General features: G+C 33.7%; 2 protein-coding genes across 2 annotated transcripts; one reads left to right on the top strand and one right to left on the bottom strand.

Moving 5' to 3' along the window:
• Positions 1-2,524: 2,524 nt before the first annotated feature.
• On the top strand, positions 2,525-4,905 carry LOC136042141 (uncharacterized). The gene is made up of 2 exons (XM_065727057.1): positions 2,525-2,965; positions 4,750-4,905. The coding sequence occupies exons 1-2, from the start codon at positions 2,525-2,527 to the stop codon at positions 4,903-4,905; spliced, it is 597 nt and encodes a 198-aa protein (XP_065583129.1).
• A 260-nt stretch (positions 4,906-5,165) lies between these two features.
• LOC136042140 (nitric oxide synthase-like protein) lies at positions 5,166-10,629 on the bottom strand. Its single transcript, XM_065727056.1, has 4 exons — positions 10,591-10,629; positions 9,183-9,392; positions 7,328-7,425; positions 5,166-5,277 (listed from the first exon to the last, which is right to left on the bottom strand). Exons 1-4 carry the CDS (start codon positions 10,627-10,629, stop codon positions 5,166-5,168), a joined length of 459 nt encoding a protein of 152 aa, XP_065583128.1.
• Between the last annotated feature and the right edge of the window lie 8,120 nt (positions 10,630-18,749).

Below are 18,749 nucleotides of genomic sequence, written 5' to 3'. Positions count from 1 at the left end.
ACGGCACAAAAGTTAAGTCCCCAATGGCACCAAAAATGACATTTTTTTTTGCATTTCTGTATACATCACAGATATCTACTCACTGCAAACAAAGCAGCAAGTTTAGAAGCTCGAAACCCTTCAAAAACAGCGGCAGATCAAGATAAAATTGCACCCTCCGAATAAACAAGTTCGAAAATTCGTAACTAGAGGTTTTAATCCCCACCCTGTGAACAGATGAAAATCATACTGTAGCCAGGATGGCAATTATGCATAGTTTTGTTTCAAACTTCTTTTTCTTTTTTTTTCTTTTTTTTTTACCCTTTAGTAACAGAAATTTGTATTGAAATTCATAAACGTAGAAGTTCTCCGTGTAAACACAGATATTCGTCTTTTTTTAACATTCGTCTTTATAGCAAGAGAGTAAAGTGGCAAATAATTTTTAATCTTACTGGTCATGGAGTAAGAATTTAGTGCAGGCAGTATCAAATGCAAGAGACAGAAAAAAGATCCAACATCAGAAAAAATAAGAACAGACAACATTATAAAGACGATTTAACCGAAGGTGTTACATCAAAGGAAGATAAATAATGACAATCTCCCTGAAAAATTGACGCTATTAACAACAAATAGGGAGAAATCATAGAGAGGGATTGCTTGTTTATAAACCAAATATATCAACGAATCAACATTTTACAAACATAATGCTTCAAGCGAAGATTATGTTTAGATCACATCTTTAGGCTTATTATCGGACCTTACAAGGCTTACAAGGGATCTTGAGTGGCCCATAACTTAGCATTAAAATTTAGCTACCAAATTAAACTCATCCAGTGGTGTCACTTGCGGAGAGAGTAGCAAAGCAAAGTGTCTTACCCCCTCCCCCCCTACGCATGATTATGCTTCCCCTACCCTTATATTGATTTTTTTTGGTATTTCCATCTGCTCGACGAGCAGGTATTTCAAATCTGCTCGACGAAACCAATGACTTTGATGTTGAGAATACATGGACCTCAGTCAAGAGTGTGTACCATGACGTTGCGAAGGCCAACCTTGGCTTCAAGAAAAGAAAGAAAGAAGAATGGCTATCGGATGACACCTGGAAATACATCAGTAAACGCAAGGAGACCCGAACGCTTATCCTGAATACATCAAGCCCAGAGCAAAAAGCCCAATTACAGCTCCGCTACAAAGAAGAGGATAAAGCAGTGAAAAGAAGTGCCAGGAAAGACAAAAGAATTGCCATTGAGAGAAAAGCAGCCTTTGCAGAAGAAGCTGCAAGGAAAGGAGACTCAAAAATGGTTTATCGACTAAAAAACGAGATAGTTGGAAAGAAAACAAATCGTACATCCCTTGTAAAAGATGAAAATGGAGACATTATTTCGGATCCACGGAAAGCTGACGAGAGATGGGCCTCACATTTCGAGAAAGTCTTAAATAGGCCCAGACCTGATGATCCAGAAACAGTACCGGATACGCCATTTTTACAAATTGACGTAAGTGCTGACCCACCCAGTACGGTAGAAGTGACGACAGCGGTGAAAAAGCTGAAAAATGGACGTGCACCTGGAGTCGATGGGATCACGGCAGAGATGCTGAAAGCGTCCCTTCGAGCCTGCATGTTCGTATGGACTGTTCTTCTAGTGGCCATTTGGAACAACGAAAAAGTCCCAAAAGATTGGACCAGAGGTATACTGGTCAAACTCTTCAAGAAAGGCGATGCACAAATTTGTGACAATTGGAGGGGCATCAATTTGACGTCTGTGCCTAGTAAAATACTAGCCTCAGTAATACTACAACGCCTAAGAGCAGCCCTGGACTCACATCTCAGGGAAGAGCAACATGGGTTCCGACCTGGTAGGTCTTGCTCTGATCTTGTTTTCATTCTTAGACTGATGGTGGAAGAGTCCAGAGAATGGAACAAAAAGCTGTACCTGCTCTTCATTGATTTTGAAAAGGCGTTCGATTCTGTTGACCCAGACACTTTATGGAAGATTTTGAAATATTACGGAGTACCTGATAAATTAGTCAAAATGATAATCGCACTATATGAGTATAGTGAAGGCTGTGTACGCACAGAAAATGGGGACACGCGTTTCTTCAAGATAATGTCTGGCGTCAAACAAGGGTGTGTCCTATCCCCGTTTCTGTTTGTCATTGTAATGGACTATATTCTAAGGCAGTCTTCAGGCATTGGAGTGAAGATTAGCAGCCGACTGATCTCCGATTTGGACTTCGCAGATGACGTTGTTCTTCTTGAAGAAGCGAAACTGCGACTGCAGCTGCTACTCGACGCCATAGACGAAAAGGCCGAGAAAATGGGACTTGCAGTAAATGTCAGTAAAACAAAGAGTATGGCCACATCTGACTCCCCACTCATATAAAATGCAAAAATAAAACTATTGAGCAGGTCAAGGAATTTAAATATCTTGGGAGTTGGATCGAATACGATGGTGAAATAGCCAACGAAATCAAGAGGAAAATTGGACAAGCGACATCGGCTTTTAGCAAGTTGAAACCAGTCTGGCGCAGTAGTAAATACTCTATGCGCTTGAAGCTCCGCCTCCTGAATAGCAATGTGATGTCCATCCTCCTCTATGCTAGTGAATGCTGGAAACTAAACACCCAGCTAGAGAAACGTGTCCTAGCCTTTGAAAACATGTGCCTTAGGAGAATCCTGAACATATCGTGGCAGGAAAAGGTCACCAACATAGAAGTTCGCCGGCGAACCGGTCAGCCATTAGTTACTGACCTTCTGAAACGTAGGAGATGGACATACCTTGGCCACGTCCTCCGTATGCCACAGGATCGACTCCCGAATACAGTATATGATTGGCGTCCCGAGGGGAGGCGAAAAAGAGGTCGACCAAGACACACCTTACGACGACAGTACGACCGAGACCTGAGAAATGCGGAGTTGTCTCTTCAACCACAGTGGGAGGACGTCATGGCTGCAGCTCAGCTCCGAGATGTCTGGCGAGGTTTCGTAGACGCCCTATGAGCCACCCCTGGCTCTGGAGGATCTAAGGTCTAAGGTCTAATTTCCATTAAAAAATAGCCTTATTGCCCGAAACCCTAAAATGGTCCGAAACCCCTATTATTAAAATGGCCCAAAACCTCTAGAGTTTGAAATATATATCCTCCCAAATGCAATTTCCTTGAACTCACACCACTAAATACGTCTTAGCTACTCCTAATGGAGCCTTTGAGTTGGTAAAATGCAACTTTTCTAGTAGATCTAATAAACGACATTAAAGATATGGGAGGAGGAAGTGGCTGGCTAGAAATTTGATGATCTTTTTTGGCTTGATTGATTCTTAGGCTTATTTTGGCTTATTTAGGCTTATTATATAGGGGCACGTCCAGGTTTTGTTCGGGAGGGGGGTTTACAAAAAAACAAAAACGGATCAAACATTTTTTATATGCATATTTGTTGGGATTTAAGTAGGACAAAATTTGGGGATAGGGGTTTCAAACCCCCTAAATCTCCCCTGGATACGGCCTTGTGCAGAGGTTTGACTTTTTGCCAAGTTGTTTAAGAACAACTGCTCAAATACAAGAGCCGTGTGCTAACTAAAGAAGTTAGCCCAAGTTTTTGGTAAAATGGGGTGAAAATATATGTCCTACTTCTTGCCTCTTTCTCCAACTTCTGTCCTACTTCTTGCCTAAGATTTCAATTTTTTCAATACTTCTAGAAAGCCCTTCGGTCAATTCTCTCTTAATCAGTGATTGAAGTATGGGAATTTAAGCTAAGAGCATAATCAAGCATCCTCGTAGAAATTTATTTTGCAAAGTGGGCAAAAATTTTGGATAGGAGTGGGGGGAAGGGATTAAACGACACAGTAAGAAGCAGCTGAGCCGTGTAAACAATCTAGTGATTTGTGGGAAAGCTCGATAAATGTTTGAAATTCCAAAGTGAGGAGGAGGGACCGAGGCACCACAAACCCTATATGTCCAATATGTATTTCTATTTTGGAGAGCGGGGATGGGAGAATAAAAGAAGATAAAAGAAAGGAGGCCAATTGCATGATAAACACAGGAATAGTAGGAAGCTCGCAAGAACCTAGTAATTTCCAGGGAGAAGGGCCAAGGCACCACCATAAAAGCCTCCGTATATTTCTATTACAATGAATAGGAATTAAAAAAAAACAGGATTTCAAAATATTCAGCTCAAATATAACAAGTATAAATTCGAATAGAAACATGTTTCAGCTATATATGCAGAGATCGGTGACAGGCGCCTCATTTTGGACACAGTTCTGTGATTAGAGATATTTGCATATACACGGGGCCAAAACTGACTTTTATATATATATATATATATATATATATATATATATATATATATATATATATATATATATATATATATATATATATATATATATATATATATATATATATATATATATATATATATATATATATATATATATATATATATATATATATATATATATATATATATATATATATACATATATGCTTTGCTTTTAGGGAGTAAGATCTTTCAAAGAGTAGTTTTTCGAGTTATTACACAATAATTCAGACTTAAGGCAGTGTTTATTTTCTATTACACGGTTTTTGTATAGCCTTAAGCCTAACAATAATGCAATTTTCAAACTTTTGAAATTCCAAAGAAACAACCTTTTATTGCTTTTTATTGATGACTCTGTAGCAATATGGGCTTTTCAAATAAGTACAAAAATCTATAATCTAGTAGAAATCAAGCATAGACAAGTTGAAGAAAAGAGAAAATTTATTTTTCAGGATTGTGTGACATGCAGGTATGCGCTTACACTGCCACTTAGCTTCGCAGACCACGGTGCAAGCGCTATAGGACCGCCTGTACTCTGCTTGGACTTGAATATCCTCAGGAGCCCAGGACCTACACTAACTCCACGAGAAGCATGTAATGCAGTATAGCCATTTGGAATGAAAACTCTATCATCTCTGCTCTCTCTGTTAAGTGTCATCCATCCTCATGGGACGTCTTGGGGCCACTCCTTCCAAAATCTGACAAACTAGAGTTCGATATGCTCTAAGACTACATCATGTCAATAACAATAAACAACCTAAAGAAAAGGCGTCAACCTTGACAGTCCAAAACGTACCAAAACCAAGATAGCCAATAGCTTGGATTTACAAGTTAGGTCCTGGGATCACAGTCAATTTTACCATTAACATTAATAAATAATCAATACACTCACCTCGGGCTTGAAAGCTTTTGAGAATACATGTGCCTTTGTTCTGTTGGCATAAGCTTTCATAAACATCCTTTGAGCAAACAAAGCTGCCCTAAAAAAGAAAAAAAAATATTTAAAAAAAATATATCTGTATAAGAGAAAAGTAAGAAACAGAAAGAAATAGTTCACATACTAGTACGTACATTAACTGATTTATATTCCACGACTATAATTTACAAAAACTTCAAAAGACAGTATTGCATATACCAACAAGCAATAGGCTGTCTATATATTTACTTCAATTAATAATATGATTTGTGAACGAGTAGGAGAAAATACCCATTTATGTTCCTTTCCAACAAAACGGCATTTTATCTAGATGGTAGCCGTGAGAGAAAGGATGGGGGTCAACAAGAGAAATAAATTTTAAATAACAATCACAAAATAATACCAATAAACGTTTATTTCATTTTTTGGAGATGGATAGTTTTGGACCTCTCAGTTTTATTCATAGACTGCAGTCCTGTCAAGGGCACAGATGATTACTCAACCAAACTGAGAAAAAACGCGTATATTTTTCACAAAATATTCACTCTAGAAAATTATTTGATCAAATTAACACTGACATGCAAAGCAAAGAAATATGAACTGCTATTCTTCCGCAGGCAACCCTTCACCCCTAAAAAGTGAAATAATATAGATGGGCTAAATATAACCCTACCTAGTTAAATGGATTTTCTATGAGGGGGAGGGGCGTGAAAGCATTAAGTAGGCACAAAAGATAACATGGTAAACAGCTGCATCCTTAACAAAAAGTATGTCGGTAAGGCTATGTGTAGTAGATAGCCCAAATCCAAGAATTATGGAAAATAAGCAACAGGAAATTTTTAAAAAGAAATTGAAGAAGAACAGGGCGAACAATTACATTATAAAAGAATTCTATTATTATATTTCAACAATTTTGTAGTGGATGTCAACAAAACACACCCACAAAGCAAAGTTCCTATTTATTAAGCAAACAAAATTAGAAAATAAATAAATCGTCGGAAAGAAACTGAGCAAATTATATAAAAGACTTTTCGCTTTATATCTGACGATTTGTTGATCTCAAATCATTAAAGCTGACAAAAACCTCATGGAACATTTTTAAAGAGTTATAAAGACAGACAATGAAGTGGTTAAAATCAGTCAAATTTGTTACATTTTTTAATTAACAATGAGGGTTACAGAGGAAAATAGAAATTAAAAAAGTAAAACAGCAAGATACTTTTGCTGAACTTAGTTAAGTATGGGAAAGTGAAAAGAACGGAATGAAGCTAAAATTTGTGGTATTTAAAATGGCTATAAAGAATGTTAAGCTTAACACTTGAACATTAGCACTGAAGAAACAACACGAGGACAAAATGTGTTTAGTAAACAAAGTTTAGCCACAATATTCATTATTAGCGCAAAGAACACGAGCCAGATCAGCATATGTGACTAGTGTCATAAAAGAGCAGCTTCGATGACTTGGACATGCCTCAAGACAAAATACAGTTCACGATTATAAAATATACTTACTAAATAGCCTGCAAATGGGAAAGATACAGTCAAACTCAACATATTGCGCCGGGCTGATATTAAAAGAAAGAAAGAATCTTTGGGGATTTTGTATTTTCGGGGACTTTCGTCTCAAATGTCATAATGCTAAGGTGAATTCGTAGCAGAAGGCTTCGAGCACTCATTCTTCGAAAATGGTTTTCAACATATCAAAGTTTAAAAATGAAAATTTAAATCTAAATAAATACTAGTTGCTTAGGATAGTAAACGTAGTGGTGTATACTCGTAGGTCTGAGTTTCATATATATCAATTTTCCAGATAAGGGTTAGTTGAAAGTTTAATCAAACAAACTAAAAATCTAAAACTGTAACCTCCCAGTTTCACCGCTATATGTCTAAGCTACGTTTTTTTCCCCTTTTTTTGTTATTGAAGAATATTATTTATATTCTTGTCAAAGGGATTATATTTTTGTTTGATTAATATCTATTCACTACAGATTATCTATTCTGATATACTATAGTACAGATATACTACAGATATACTATAGTGAATATCTATTCACTAAAGGGCAAACCCTTTATACATATAGATCGAAAATAGAATTAGAAAAAGGTAAACTGACCTTGCCATGTGCCTAAATCTCTTCAAGTAATCAATTTCTCTCTTTTCTAAGGTTCCTCTAAAATGTTTTCCAAAGTTATATGTCTTCCATGGCTGATCCTGGAACACAAGATGAATGTGATTTGGACAATAGGGATGCAATTAAAAGCTACTTTTAGATGTTTGTAGGCATCATAAAAAAGAAAAAAGCATAGTAAAAATTATAGACTCACAAAGTGAACGGTATCAACATTCTAGGGGGTACTTTCGAGCTTACTAGGGAAGAAAGAAAGAGGGCCAGGATTGGCCAGGCATTATGAGCCTTAAAAGAAACAAAATTATGTCAATTTACTCACTTATGTGATAAATTTTAGAAAGCTTAGGTTTATATGAGACCAATTTGTCATGCTTCAAAAATTGGTGAAGGAAGGTGGTTGACATAAGAATACCCCGGTTCCTATAGTTTAATCGCTTTTGTTATAAGTCCCACGCAAAAATTTGGGGTCCTATTCATCAGGAGAAAAAATATTTCATTTTGACGTTAAGACATATATATATATATATATATATATATATATATATATATATATATATATATATATATATATATATATATATATATATATATATATATATATATATATATATAATAATCAAAATAAACAGCTTATATCCAATCCCCAGTCAAGGGGTATGTGCCCCCCTTCCTCCCTGCTATCGCATTGTCACAACTTTTCGTATGTCTAGATTGTATCATATTTGTATACAGGGCTGAGTCCAGAAGCAGCAGGAGGGGGAACCGGGGTTGAATCCCACCCCTCCCAAGTATTTTTCTAACTCGTAAATTCGTCATAAAAACGCATACAAAAAAAAACTGCAACTCGTCCTATGACTCGAAAACTAGACTTAAAAATGGAAGTAAGCTCTCCAACCTGAACAAAAGCTCGTTTGGTAACCCACACCCTCTCGAACCGCTTTTCTGTGGTAAACTTCTGTCTAAAGACTCTAAACAAAAATCCTTTTGGTAACCAGACCCAACAAAAATTCTTTTGGTAAACCTCAACTCCCTCCCTCTCAAAAAACTGAAACTCCCGTTCCCGAACAATAATCTTTTTAGCCCCCTTCCCACCCCCTTGGAACAAAAATCCTAGATGTGTACCAGATTGTATAGTGCATTAACATTACTGTAATTTTTTGCAAGGAGTTTATATGTTAAAAAACCTTTGCAAATTAATAAGATAATTTGAGTTTCTATTAGGTTAGTATTGTAGTCTATTTCTGAAGTTCTAGATCGTTTCTATTTTATGATGATAGATCTTTGTCTATACAGTGCTTCTTTATTAAGAATAAACCTAGGAAGGAGCGATGTGCAACAGATAAGACATACACTGATAGTCTGTGTAGGCTTGGCTGCAAGTTTCAATCCCCACTACACAGCTAAGTTCAGCAGATTTTAACCAAACATTGTCTCCTTTGATGTGAATTCACTCAGTTTATGGTTGCCCAACACCCACTCTGACGGTTCGAAACTCTTTGCTAACCTAAAAATTACTGAGCTTCTATAAATTTTCATAAAGAGTTGTAAATTTGCTCAAAACAAATACAACGACATACAAAATAAATACGGGATGGGTGATAATTAAATTATGGCTTATAATTAGATTAGATAATTGATTAGAAATGTGAGATAATTAGATTAGAAAGGCACAAGGGGCCATTTGGGTATGATGTGTCTCAGGACTCCCCTTCATCTTTCTTCGCAGAAAAAAAAACCCAAAATCCAGAGCTTTCACACTGAAAATGCACATTTTTTATTCTAACCTTTACCTCATTCCCTCCTTATATAGCCGTTTGATTGACCAATTTTCTACACATACCTGATAGTCGTACAAGGGTTTGATCCAGTAGAATAAAACCTCTTGGTGGTAAACTGGAGTTGTAAATGATCCAGGCGGGTTGACCCAAACCCAATCTGTGGGACATCCACCTCTCTCTTCATGCTCGCTCTTGGAATGTTCAATAAAAGTCTCGCTTGGTCGACGCTTGGTAAAAGCTGTCTGATGGTCGACTATGGTGATTTTTGCTTCCTAATAGCAAAGGTCAGATTAAATATTACAACAAAACGTTTACTGTTTTAAAGAGACAACTTGAACACCAGTGCCTACATGTTGAAATCTATAACATTACATGGACAAGGTTCGACACAAAAACCTCCCGTTTTTTATTCTTATTCGCCAATTTTTGGACACTTATTTCCCTTGCAATTCTAGGCAAATTGTTGGTCAACTAACGTTGAATTGACTTTTAATTAGTGCAAATGTCTAAATTTATAAATTGAATCAATCGCCTTGCCAAGTTGAAGTCTAAATCCATTAAATCCAAGTTTAAAAAAAAGGCTAGCAACAACAAGCTCAATGGTTAAATTTTTTATGACCTGTTAAATTCAATAGCTTAGTAATTTCATCCCATTATTCCTTGTACTGACAAAACTCAATTCCTCAAGGAATCTCTCTTCGAGCCCAATGAATTGTATCATTCACCCCAGTACCTCCAAGACACAATTCAGGTACAACTCACACACCGAACAGTCAGTTTGGCTCAAAAATTACAAGTATCTTCACATAAAGAAAAGAAAATTATACACAATTAATTTTTAGGGGAAGTAGCATGGTAATATCGCTTCCCTAGCCTGCGAAAAATTAAAAATCAGGAGCTGCAAGCGAGCTTTTTGTTTTCTAGAAAAGATACAAACATATCCACAGGAAAATTATTTTTAACTTTCAACCACTTATTGTAGCTAATACGGCGGGATAGCATAAATTAATCTTAATTAGTTAGATAAAACGACTGGTATGACGCAGGCAAATATGGAAACTAACAACAAGAAGACAAAATAAAGGATAAGTTGCTGTTTTATACACACTAGTTCTAAACTGTTTGAGATGGTTAAACACCTTAGAATACAAAACAATTCTGCGGTTCAATTCAGAACAGTGTACCCACATTTTATTAAGTTATACAGGCGAGCCTTGAATTCTGTGTGATGGCAAAACTTGTCACGCTTCGACTAAAGTCTTGATGACTAGTATTGTTTAGTCAATTTTTCATATTGATTTGCGCAGAGCAATTTGTTTTGAGAAAGCTTGACCAGATTCTCAAGAACAATGTTTCCAAGATGTGGTTTAGGAAGCGTTGTGCAGATACACTGTTATACACTATACAAATTATAGGAAACTTCGACCTCCCTATTTTCATTAAATGCGAGTTTTATTCAAAATCATCAACCACTTTAACAAGGGCTGAACTCAAGTCACACTCAGGCATTTCCATTCAAGACAGCTTTCTACCTGGGAGCATTACAGAAACTACCTTTGTGACAACGATGGATTACTTCCTAAACTTACGCCATAAGGACTAATTTTTCATTGGGCGTGTTTTGATTTTAATGGTTGTGATTGGTCTTTCAGACCAGCCAGATTGAAAATTGCCTTTTGGTAGATACCGCTATAACTATATTTTAGATAATCATAGTCCCTCCAGAAAGGGACTGAACACACAAAGGACATAGTTAGAAATTCAGCTCTCACTTCTAAACTGAATTTGGTTGAGATCTACCGAACCCTTTTGAAAGATATCTTGACCTCAGGCTTCGAATAAGGCCCTGATCACAAAATGGTAGAACTGGAACATTAACTCTTACTCCCCGGCAAGGTTTGTGAATATTAGTCGACTCCTTTGGGTAAATGACCGATTCAGATGAAGTTAGGGACCCTTTACACGAACTAATATTGAATCAACTCAGATCTTCCAGAAAAAACAACCACAATACTTACTCTTACTTTCACCCATGTGCGACTGAAATTTAACCAACCATTCTAGTAAATATCAACGTGACAAGAATTTAGGGAATACCTCTCCCAACCATATCAAAATGGTTACGGACCGCCAAAAAGCAGAATTAGGGCACATAATCTTGTTTTTGACAAAGGTTGGCCAAGATCCTATAACTTCCCATGAGATAAACTGATGACAAGGAATTAGAAAGCAATCCCTCTTCTTTCCCCAGATCGGGCAAGGACCAAAAATCAGCTATTATATTAGCCTTTACTCTATTACCTTTCTTTAAGAGTCCCTTCTAGCAAATCCACTGATCAGAAGAATTTAGCTATTCGTTCCTCATATTAGCCGAATCAGCAACAAACTAACAAGAGTCGCAGCATGGGCGCTTGCTCTTATTTAAAACCAGTTTGGCTGAGATCCAACCATTCTTTAGATTAGATACTTTCTTAAGTTGCGTCTGTCACCGCAACCATGATAACAAAGTACGACCAACTTGGGTTGGGACAGTTGTGGTTTGCTCCTTGCTAATAAAACGGGTGTAGATTTTGTGATGCTCTTGCCGGACAAGATTTTGTAATTTCCATCTCTTGTCGTTACCGAGTCAGAAACCACTGATGGCAACAACAAAATAAAAGCTCCGTTGCTGCTTCAAAATAAAATTTTGATTGGTCAAACATAGGCATCACAAATGTGACATCAATTTCAAGCTAAGTATGAGAGTGAATTGACTAAAGAGCATAAAATGTCATTGATAATTGCCAAGAGAAAAGCAGAGAAACTTACCCGAAAACTGTGCGCTACAGCGACAACCAGCTCGCTGACGGCCAAGTCTCGCCAATTACTCTCGTTTGTTTCTGTGTTCAGGCCCATGATACCAGCCATCACCTAGATATTGCAAAAACTATTAGCAAACCACAAGAAATAACATTTACTATCTAGATTCTATAAGACTAATCCTATCTAGATTCCACATAGATACTATGAACTCGTTCCAAAGACCACTGTCCCTTCTAACTGAACAATAACAGCTTTTACCGTGAAACGACATTATATACAAACAGAAAATAGGGGGGAAAATAATACTTTTGTGCAGAACTGTTTTAGTGGTTATTTCGGCCAAGAGAAACCGAAAATATGACTCTTACTTTTCCTTTTCCTTTTCCTCTTTTTTTTTTTTTTTTTTTTTTTTTTTTTTTTTTTTCTTATACAAATATATATTTTTTTTTTTACTACCTTACACCACCAATTAAGCTTGCTTAACTAAAAGTCATATTTTTATTTTTTGTTTTCTTTTCTAACACTTGTTGACACAATAGACTGTTTAAGCAGCCTAACCCCTTAAATATGTAACATCAAAGAATAAAACGTACAAAGTAACATACTAAAATAAAGAGTATAATTCACAAAGATAGGGATGTAAAATTATCCTGATCTTGAGTAGCAGAATTTTACTACCCAAGAGATCAGATTTTATACTATAAATCAGTTTATTATTATCCGTAAGCACATCCGAGTTGTACGACAAACTAACGAAAAAATATAAGTTGAAATGGTAATAAGTCCTTTTAAAAGACAGTGAAAACAGATATAAAAAATCTAGATATTTCGACCACAAACACCAGTGGTCGTTATTCAGCAGAAAAACTAAGGCCTTAAAATTAAAACAAACGTACTTATACAGAACAAAATAAATACTTTCGGGCCAGAAACAGTTTTCGGGTTGTTCACTAGATTTGTCAGAGAGAGTTCATTAACAGGGTTCATTCAGTCTTGAGTAGCAAATTTTCTTCTTTAAAATTGCCAACATGCAAGTTGAATTTCTAATGAAGGTGGCACAAACTTCTTTTTCTTCCAATTGCAAGAGAAATGTTGTTGAATTTAAAGTTATATACTTGATTGTATACGACCACTGGTGGTCGACCATTGATGTAGGAGGTCAAAATATCCCGATTTGTTATATGTGTTTTCACTGTCTAATAAAAAGACTTAACCCTATTTGAACTTTTATTTGTTCGTCATTGAAAGGCAGTGTGGTCTTAAAAAACAAAAACAATACCTAATATAAGGTATTACGTCCAAAAAGACGAAGTAACAAGAACGCAGAACTCGGCGGGTAGAGAGGCTTATAATCTTGTGGTTGCAGGTTGTCGTATAGGGAGGGAGGGGGATAAAAAAAAAACGTATCGAATATCAAGGTGTTTAAAAAATATTAATTTGGTCACTTGAATCCCCCAGGAAGCGATAAATCGAATTTCTAACCCAAAATATTTGATTTACTTACAGGTGCGAGATTGAATCTATGTTTATCTCCTAGATCACGTGATCCTATTTCTGAATCCGAGTACCAGCCACTGAAGGGTATCGCACTGAATTCTAAACCACCACAGTCTAATTTCAAGCATGACACTCCCGGGAGGGCAAACCACTTGTAGCCAAGATCGGTGAATTTTTCATATCTGAAATAAAGAGAACGTTGAAAAGAATGCCATACAAAAATTCAAATTAATACGTTTTCTTAAGCTTTAAAATTCGAGAGTGTAAAGTGAAACAAAATCATCAAAACTGGCCATACACAATGCATCGCAAAATAACAATAGAATTCTTTATTACATTTCTTCAATGTCATCATAAATTTTAACAAATAAGCAAAATGCATTTTAAAAAAATCTCTAATAAATTACTCACTGTATCTCAAATTGGGAAACCTTAAAGTTGGAAAAATTTACCACCTAAGAAAAAAAACTTGAGAAAAAAGTCATTCGAATCTCAATAATGTATAAATTAAAAAAAAAAAATCTAGAGTTACTTATGAGAAATCAACAGCCCAACCAAACTAAACTTGTGTTGTTTGTTATTGATCATCACAATAAGATATTTCATGGCATACTTTTCTTTGATTGACGAAGCAGAAAGAAATTCTGAAAGTTAAAACACGATAAAATACAAGAGATAAAATACGGTAACAATACTGAATCTAGAAGATCTAGCAGTAGACCTAGACAATTAAAAACAAGAGCTAAAGACTTCTGAAGATCAAAAGCACGGAGAGAAATTACTCTACTAGAACTTGCAGGGTGGAAAGATTTCATCGTATGTGCTCTTCAACTGTCACACGCCCATTACCTTCTGGCGAATCTAAACATTTAAGCACCTCTCTTCGCTGTAACGGTTTTCCAAAAGATTCTGGGAATGTCGCCAATAGAAGCGTTAAAGTTCCGTTTTTATATTCAAATTGAATATAAATAAACTAAAACGTCAAGTCGACTAATCTATGAGAATCTACAAAATCCAAAAAGTGAAGGAGTTTAAAATACTTTGTAAACATCAGTAAAAAAGCTCCACGCCTCCTAGTAACAGAAAGGAATTTTGTTAAGCCCTATTATTTTTTTTTATATTGTATTTTTATCATAGTTAGAATCGAAGTGCTTCTACATTACATGAAGTAAATTAAAATGTAAATACGATCCTTCTGGAATAGGTACATCGAAAACGAATTAACTTGTCTGTCTGGACCACAAAACACTATATGAAATGGTCAGGAATCATCAAAAGCCTTTTCGGACACAGCTGACATATTGTAATGCAATAAATTAAGTATGTATTCAAATCAATGAATATATAGAAAATGGCTTTAATGTTTTATAGTCGCACGAAAAAAAAATGCACGGGTCAAATGTTCTATGTGATCACACATCTGATCACGTTTCTGATTACACATACATCACAAATACAAGATTTCATATATATATATATATATATATATATATATATATATATATATATATATATATATATATATATATATATATATATATATATATACATATCTATATATATATATATTATATATATATTATATATATATATATATATATATATAGATATATATATATATATATATATATATATATATATATATATATATACTAGCTGTTGGGGTGGCGCTTCGCGCCACCCCAACACCTAGTTGGTGGGGGCGCTTCGCCCCCCCCCCCAAGCCCCCCCGCGCGCGTAAGTCGTTACGCGCCATAATAGTTACGCGCCATTGTAGTTGTGTCCCTATGTCCCACCTTTGAATATAGATATATATATATATATATATATATATATATATATATATATATATATATATATATATATATATATATATATATATATATATATATGGTTTTAACTACGTAAAACTTGCGAATATACAACATTCTTTGCTGTCCCATTGTCTTTGCATATAAATAGATTGTCAGGTTTACCGACTCTTGAACATGCAACATATAATGGTCCATGGGAAAACAATCTGTATTCAGATCTATACCTCATGATTCTAATGATTGCCCTTGAGCTTTGTTGATGGTTATTGCTAATCGACCATTCCCTGTCCCGGTGTCCCGGTCGTCATTTATATCCCCCTGTTTCCCCCGGTGTCCCCGTTGTAGTTGTGTCCCTGTGTCCCGGTCGTCATTTATATTCCCTGTGTCCCGGTCGTCATTTGTATCCCGGTGTCCCGGTCTGTATATACATTCGTTTTTTAGTTTTGTTTTTCTCCTTTATTTTTTTCCTTTTTTTTTCTTTTTTAGTTTATTTAGATTTTTAGATTTTTTAGTTTTTTTATTAGTTTTTAGTTTTTTTTTCTTTTTAGTTTTTTTGTAGTTTTTACCTTCTTTTTAGTTTTGTTAGTTTTTTTTTTTACTTATGTCCTGGTCGTCATTTATACTCCCTGTGTCCCGGTGCTTTGTTGATTGCTAATCGAACATTCCTTTTGTCCTGGTCGCTTTCTCTTTGAGTGTCGTCATTTATTTTTTTCTTTTTTAGTTCTTTTAGTTTTTACCTTTTTTAGTTTTTTTTAGTTTTTTAGATGAAAATTTTTTTTAGTTTTTTCCTTTTTTTCTTTTTAGTTTTTTATTGGTTTTTACCTTTATTTTAGCTTATTTTTCAGTTTTTTCCTTATTTTTAGTTTTTTTTTTATTTTTTATTTTTTTAGTTTTTTACCTTTTTTTAGTTTTTTTAGTTTTTTTAGTTTTTTAGCTTTTTTACTTTTTTATTAGTTTTTAGTTTTTTTTTTGTAGTTTTTGCCTTTTTTTGTTTTTTCAGTTTTTTATTAGTTTTTTATTGGTTTTTACCTTTATTTTAGCTTATTTTTCAGTTTTTTCCTTTTTTTTAGTTTTTTTTAGTTTTTAGTTTTTTTAGTTTTTTACCTTTTTTTAGTTTTTTTAGTTTTTTTTAGTTTTTTAGCTTTTTTATTTTTTTATTAGTTTTTAGTTTTTTTTTGTAGTTTTTGCCTTTTTTTAGTTTTTTAGCTTTTTTATTAGTTTTTAGTTTTTTTTTAGTTTTTGCCTTTTTTTAGTTTTTTTCTTTTTAGTTTTTTTGTAGTTTTTACCTTCTTTTTAGTTTTGTTAGTTTTTTTTTTTACTTATGTCCTGGTCGTCATTTATACTCCCTGTGTCCCGGTGCTTTGTTGATTGCTAATCGAACATTCCTTTTGTCCTGGTCGCTTTCTCTTTGAGTGTCGTCATTTATTTTATTCTTTTTTAGTTCTTTTAGTTTTTACCTTTTTTAGTTTTTTTTTAGTTTTTTAGATGAAAATTTTTTTTAGTTTTTTCCTTTTTTTCTTTTTAGTTTTTTATTGGTTTTTACCTTTATTTTAGCTTATTTTTCAGTTTTTTCCTTTTTTTTAGTTTTTTTTATTTTTTATTTTTTTTAGTTTTTACCTTTTTTTAGTTTTTTTAGTTTTTTTAGTTTTTTAGCTTTTTTACTTTTTTTATTAGTTTTTAGTTTTTTTTGTAGTTTTTGCCTTTTTTTAGTTTTTTCAGTTTTTTTTTAGTTTTTTATTGTTTTTTACCTTTGTTTTAGCTTATTTTTCAGTTTTTTTCCTTTTTTTTAGTTTTTTTTAGTTTTTAGTTTTTTTAGTTTTTTACCTTTTTTTAGTTTTTTTAGTTTTTTTAGTTTTTTAGCTTTTTTATTTTTTTTATTAGTTTTTAGTTTTTTTTGTAGTTTTTGCCTTTTTTTAGTTTTTTTAGTTTTTTAGCTTTTTTATTAGTTTTTAGTTTTTTTTGTAGTTTTTGCCTTTTTTTAGTTTTTTTTAGTTTTTTAGCTTTTTTATTTTTTTTTATTAGTTTTTAGTTTTTTTTTTGTAGTTTTTGCCTTTTTTTAGTTTTTTCAGTTTTGACGTCACCTGATCCAGTTTTTTCAGGTGACGTCACCTGATCCACACATCCACAGACAGACAACTTATTTTTATATATATAGATATATATATATATATAATATATATATATATATATATATATATATATATATATATATATATATATATATATATATATATATATATATATATATATATATATATATATATATATATATATATATATATATTGTATCACCTGACCCAGTAAATGGTCAGGAATTGATCAAGAAACGGCTCCTTAACTAACCAAATATAAATAAATCTCGAGATCAAATTTGATCCAGAAATTAAAAAACAAATTATAAGGAATTCATAGAAAGGAAAATGGACTCAAGGTTAAGATAGTTATTTTTTATATATTGATATATTTATATAGTTTTAACAACAATTTAGAACAAAAATAAATATGATTAACCCAAAACCAAACGTTTGACGTGGGGTGAATACCCTACGTCATTAAAGTTCACTATAATAAGAAAGAAAGAAAGAAAAAAGAATACAAAATAAAAAATAAGAAAAAATATAAAATAATAATAATGCAAAGGGGGCAGCAACCAAACACCATGTGATACTGTAGGATTACACTCAAAACCATCTAGAAATCAAAACTGAATTTAACTAGAACCAAATCTCCTCCAAAAGCAACAAAACTAATATACATACTGATTTAAGAAATTTTCTTTCAATTTTCCTTTAAAATGAAGCATCTTCTTCATTTCATTGTCCAAATTATTCCATAAAAATTAAATTTGATACTTTCAGTTATATTACCTTTCAGTTAAAAAGACTTACCATTTGTGGTAATGGAAATATATGGTAATATAAATTCGTACCATTTATTTTATTCACACTGTATAGATTAGAGGCATTGTTTTTTTTCTATTATTATTATTTATTTATTTTATTCGTTATTTTTATTTGCTAAAACAATTATTTTAAATTTATATATATAAATTCAATATGTTAAAAGTTCTCCTCGAGTCGACCCAGCTCTAAACGGGAATATGAAGAAATCTAGGAAAGGAAAGCAGGAAGGGTGTCCCCAACTCCCCATTGCAATTCCTGGCTGAAAGGCCACGAAACAGAGATCAGCACCGCCGGTTTGGACCTTAAGGGTCTAGTGCCGTCATACTTCATACTAAAAACAATTGCTCCTTTGGGCACAATTAGAACTGAACCAAACACACTAAAATTGGACACAATTTCACACGTACTAAAATTAGATTCGATTAGTCAAGTCTTAATTATCCTGGATCAATTTGATTTCTAATTAATTAAATAAAAAAAACAATTTTTTTTTTACTGAAAGTAAGGAGCAATATTAAAACCTAAAAGGTACAGAAATAATTACGTAATGAAGGGGTTCGCCCTCTCGTCAATACCCCGCTCTCTACGCTAGAGTTCGAATTTTGTTCCAATT

The sequence above is a fragment of the Artemia franciscana genome, unplaced genomic scaffold (assembly GCF_032884065.1).
Source record: "Artemia franciscana unplaced genomic scaffold, ASM3288406v1 PGA_scaffold_683, whole genome shotgun sequence".
Classification (NCBI taxonomy): Eukaryota; Metazoa; Arthropoda; class Branchiopoda; order Anostraca; family Artemiidae; genus Artemia; species Artemia franciscana.
Note: the sequence above shows the minus strand (reverse complement) of the source record. Positions and strands in the feature narration are given on the sequence as shown.

Excerpts from the sequence above, each read along its gene's own strand:
- LOC136042141 (XM_065727057.1), top strand. The coding sequence starts at position 2,525 with ATGCGCTTGAAGCTCCGCCTCCTGAATAGCAATGTGATGTCCATCCTC. Across the intron at positions 2,966-4,749 it reads GAGATGTCTGGCGAGGTTTC|GATTGTGTGACATGCAGGTA; the intron begins GTAGACGCCCTA and ends TTTATTTTTCAG.
- LOC136042140 (XM_065727056.1), bottom strand. The coding sequence starts at position 10,629 with ATGCCTGAGTGTGACTTGAGTTCAGCCCTTGTTAAAGTG. Across the intron at positions 7,426-9,182 it reads AACCCTTGTACGACTATCAG|GATCAGCCATGGAAGACATA; the intron begins GTATGTGTAGAA and ends CTTGTGTTCCAG. Across the intron at positions 5,278-7,327 it reads AGATTTAGGCACATGGCAAG|GGCAGCTTTGTTTGCTCAAA; the intron begins GTCAGTTTACCT and ends TTTCTTTTTTAG.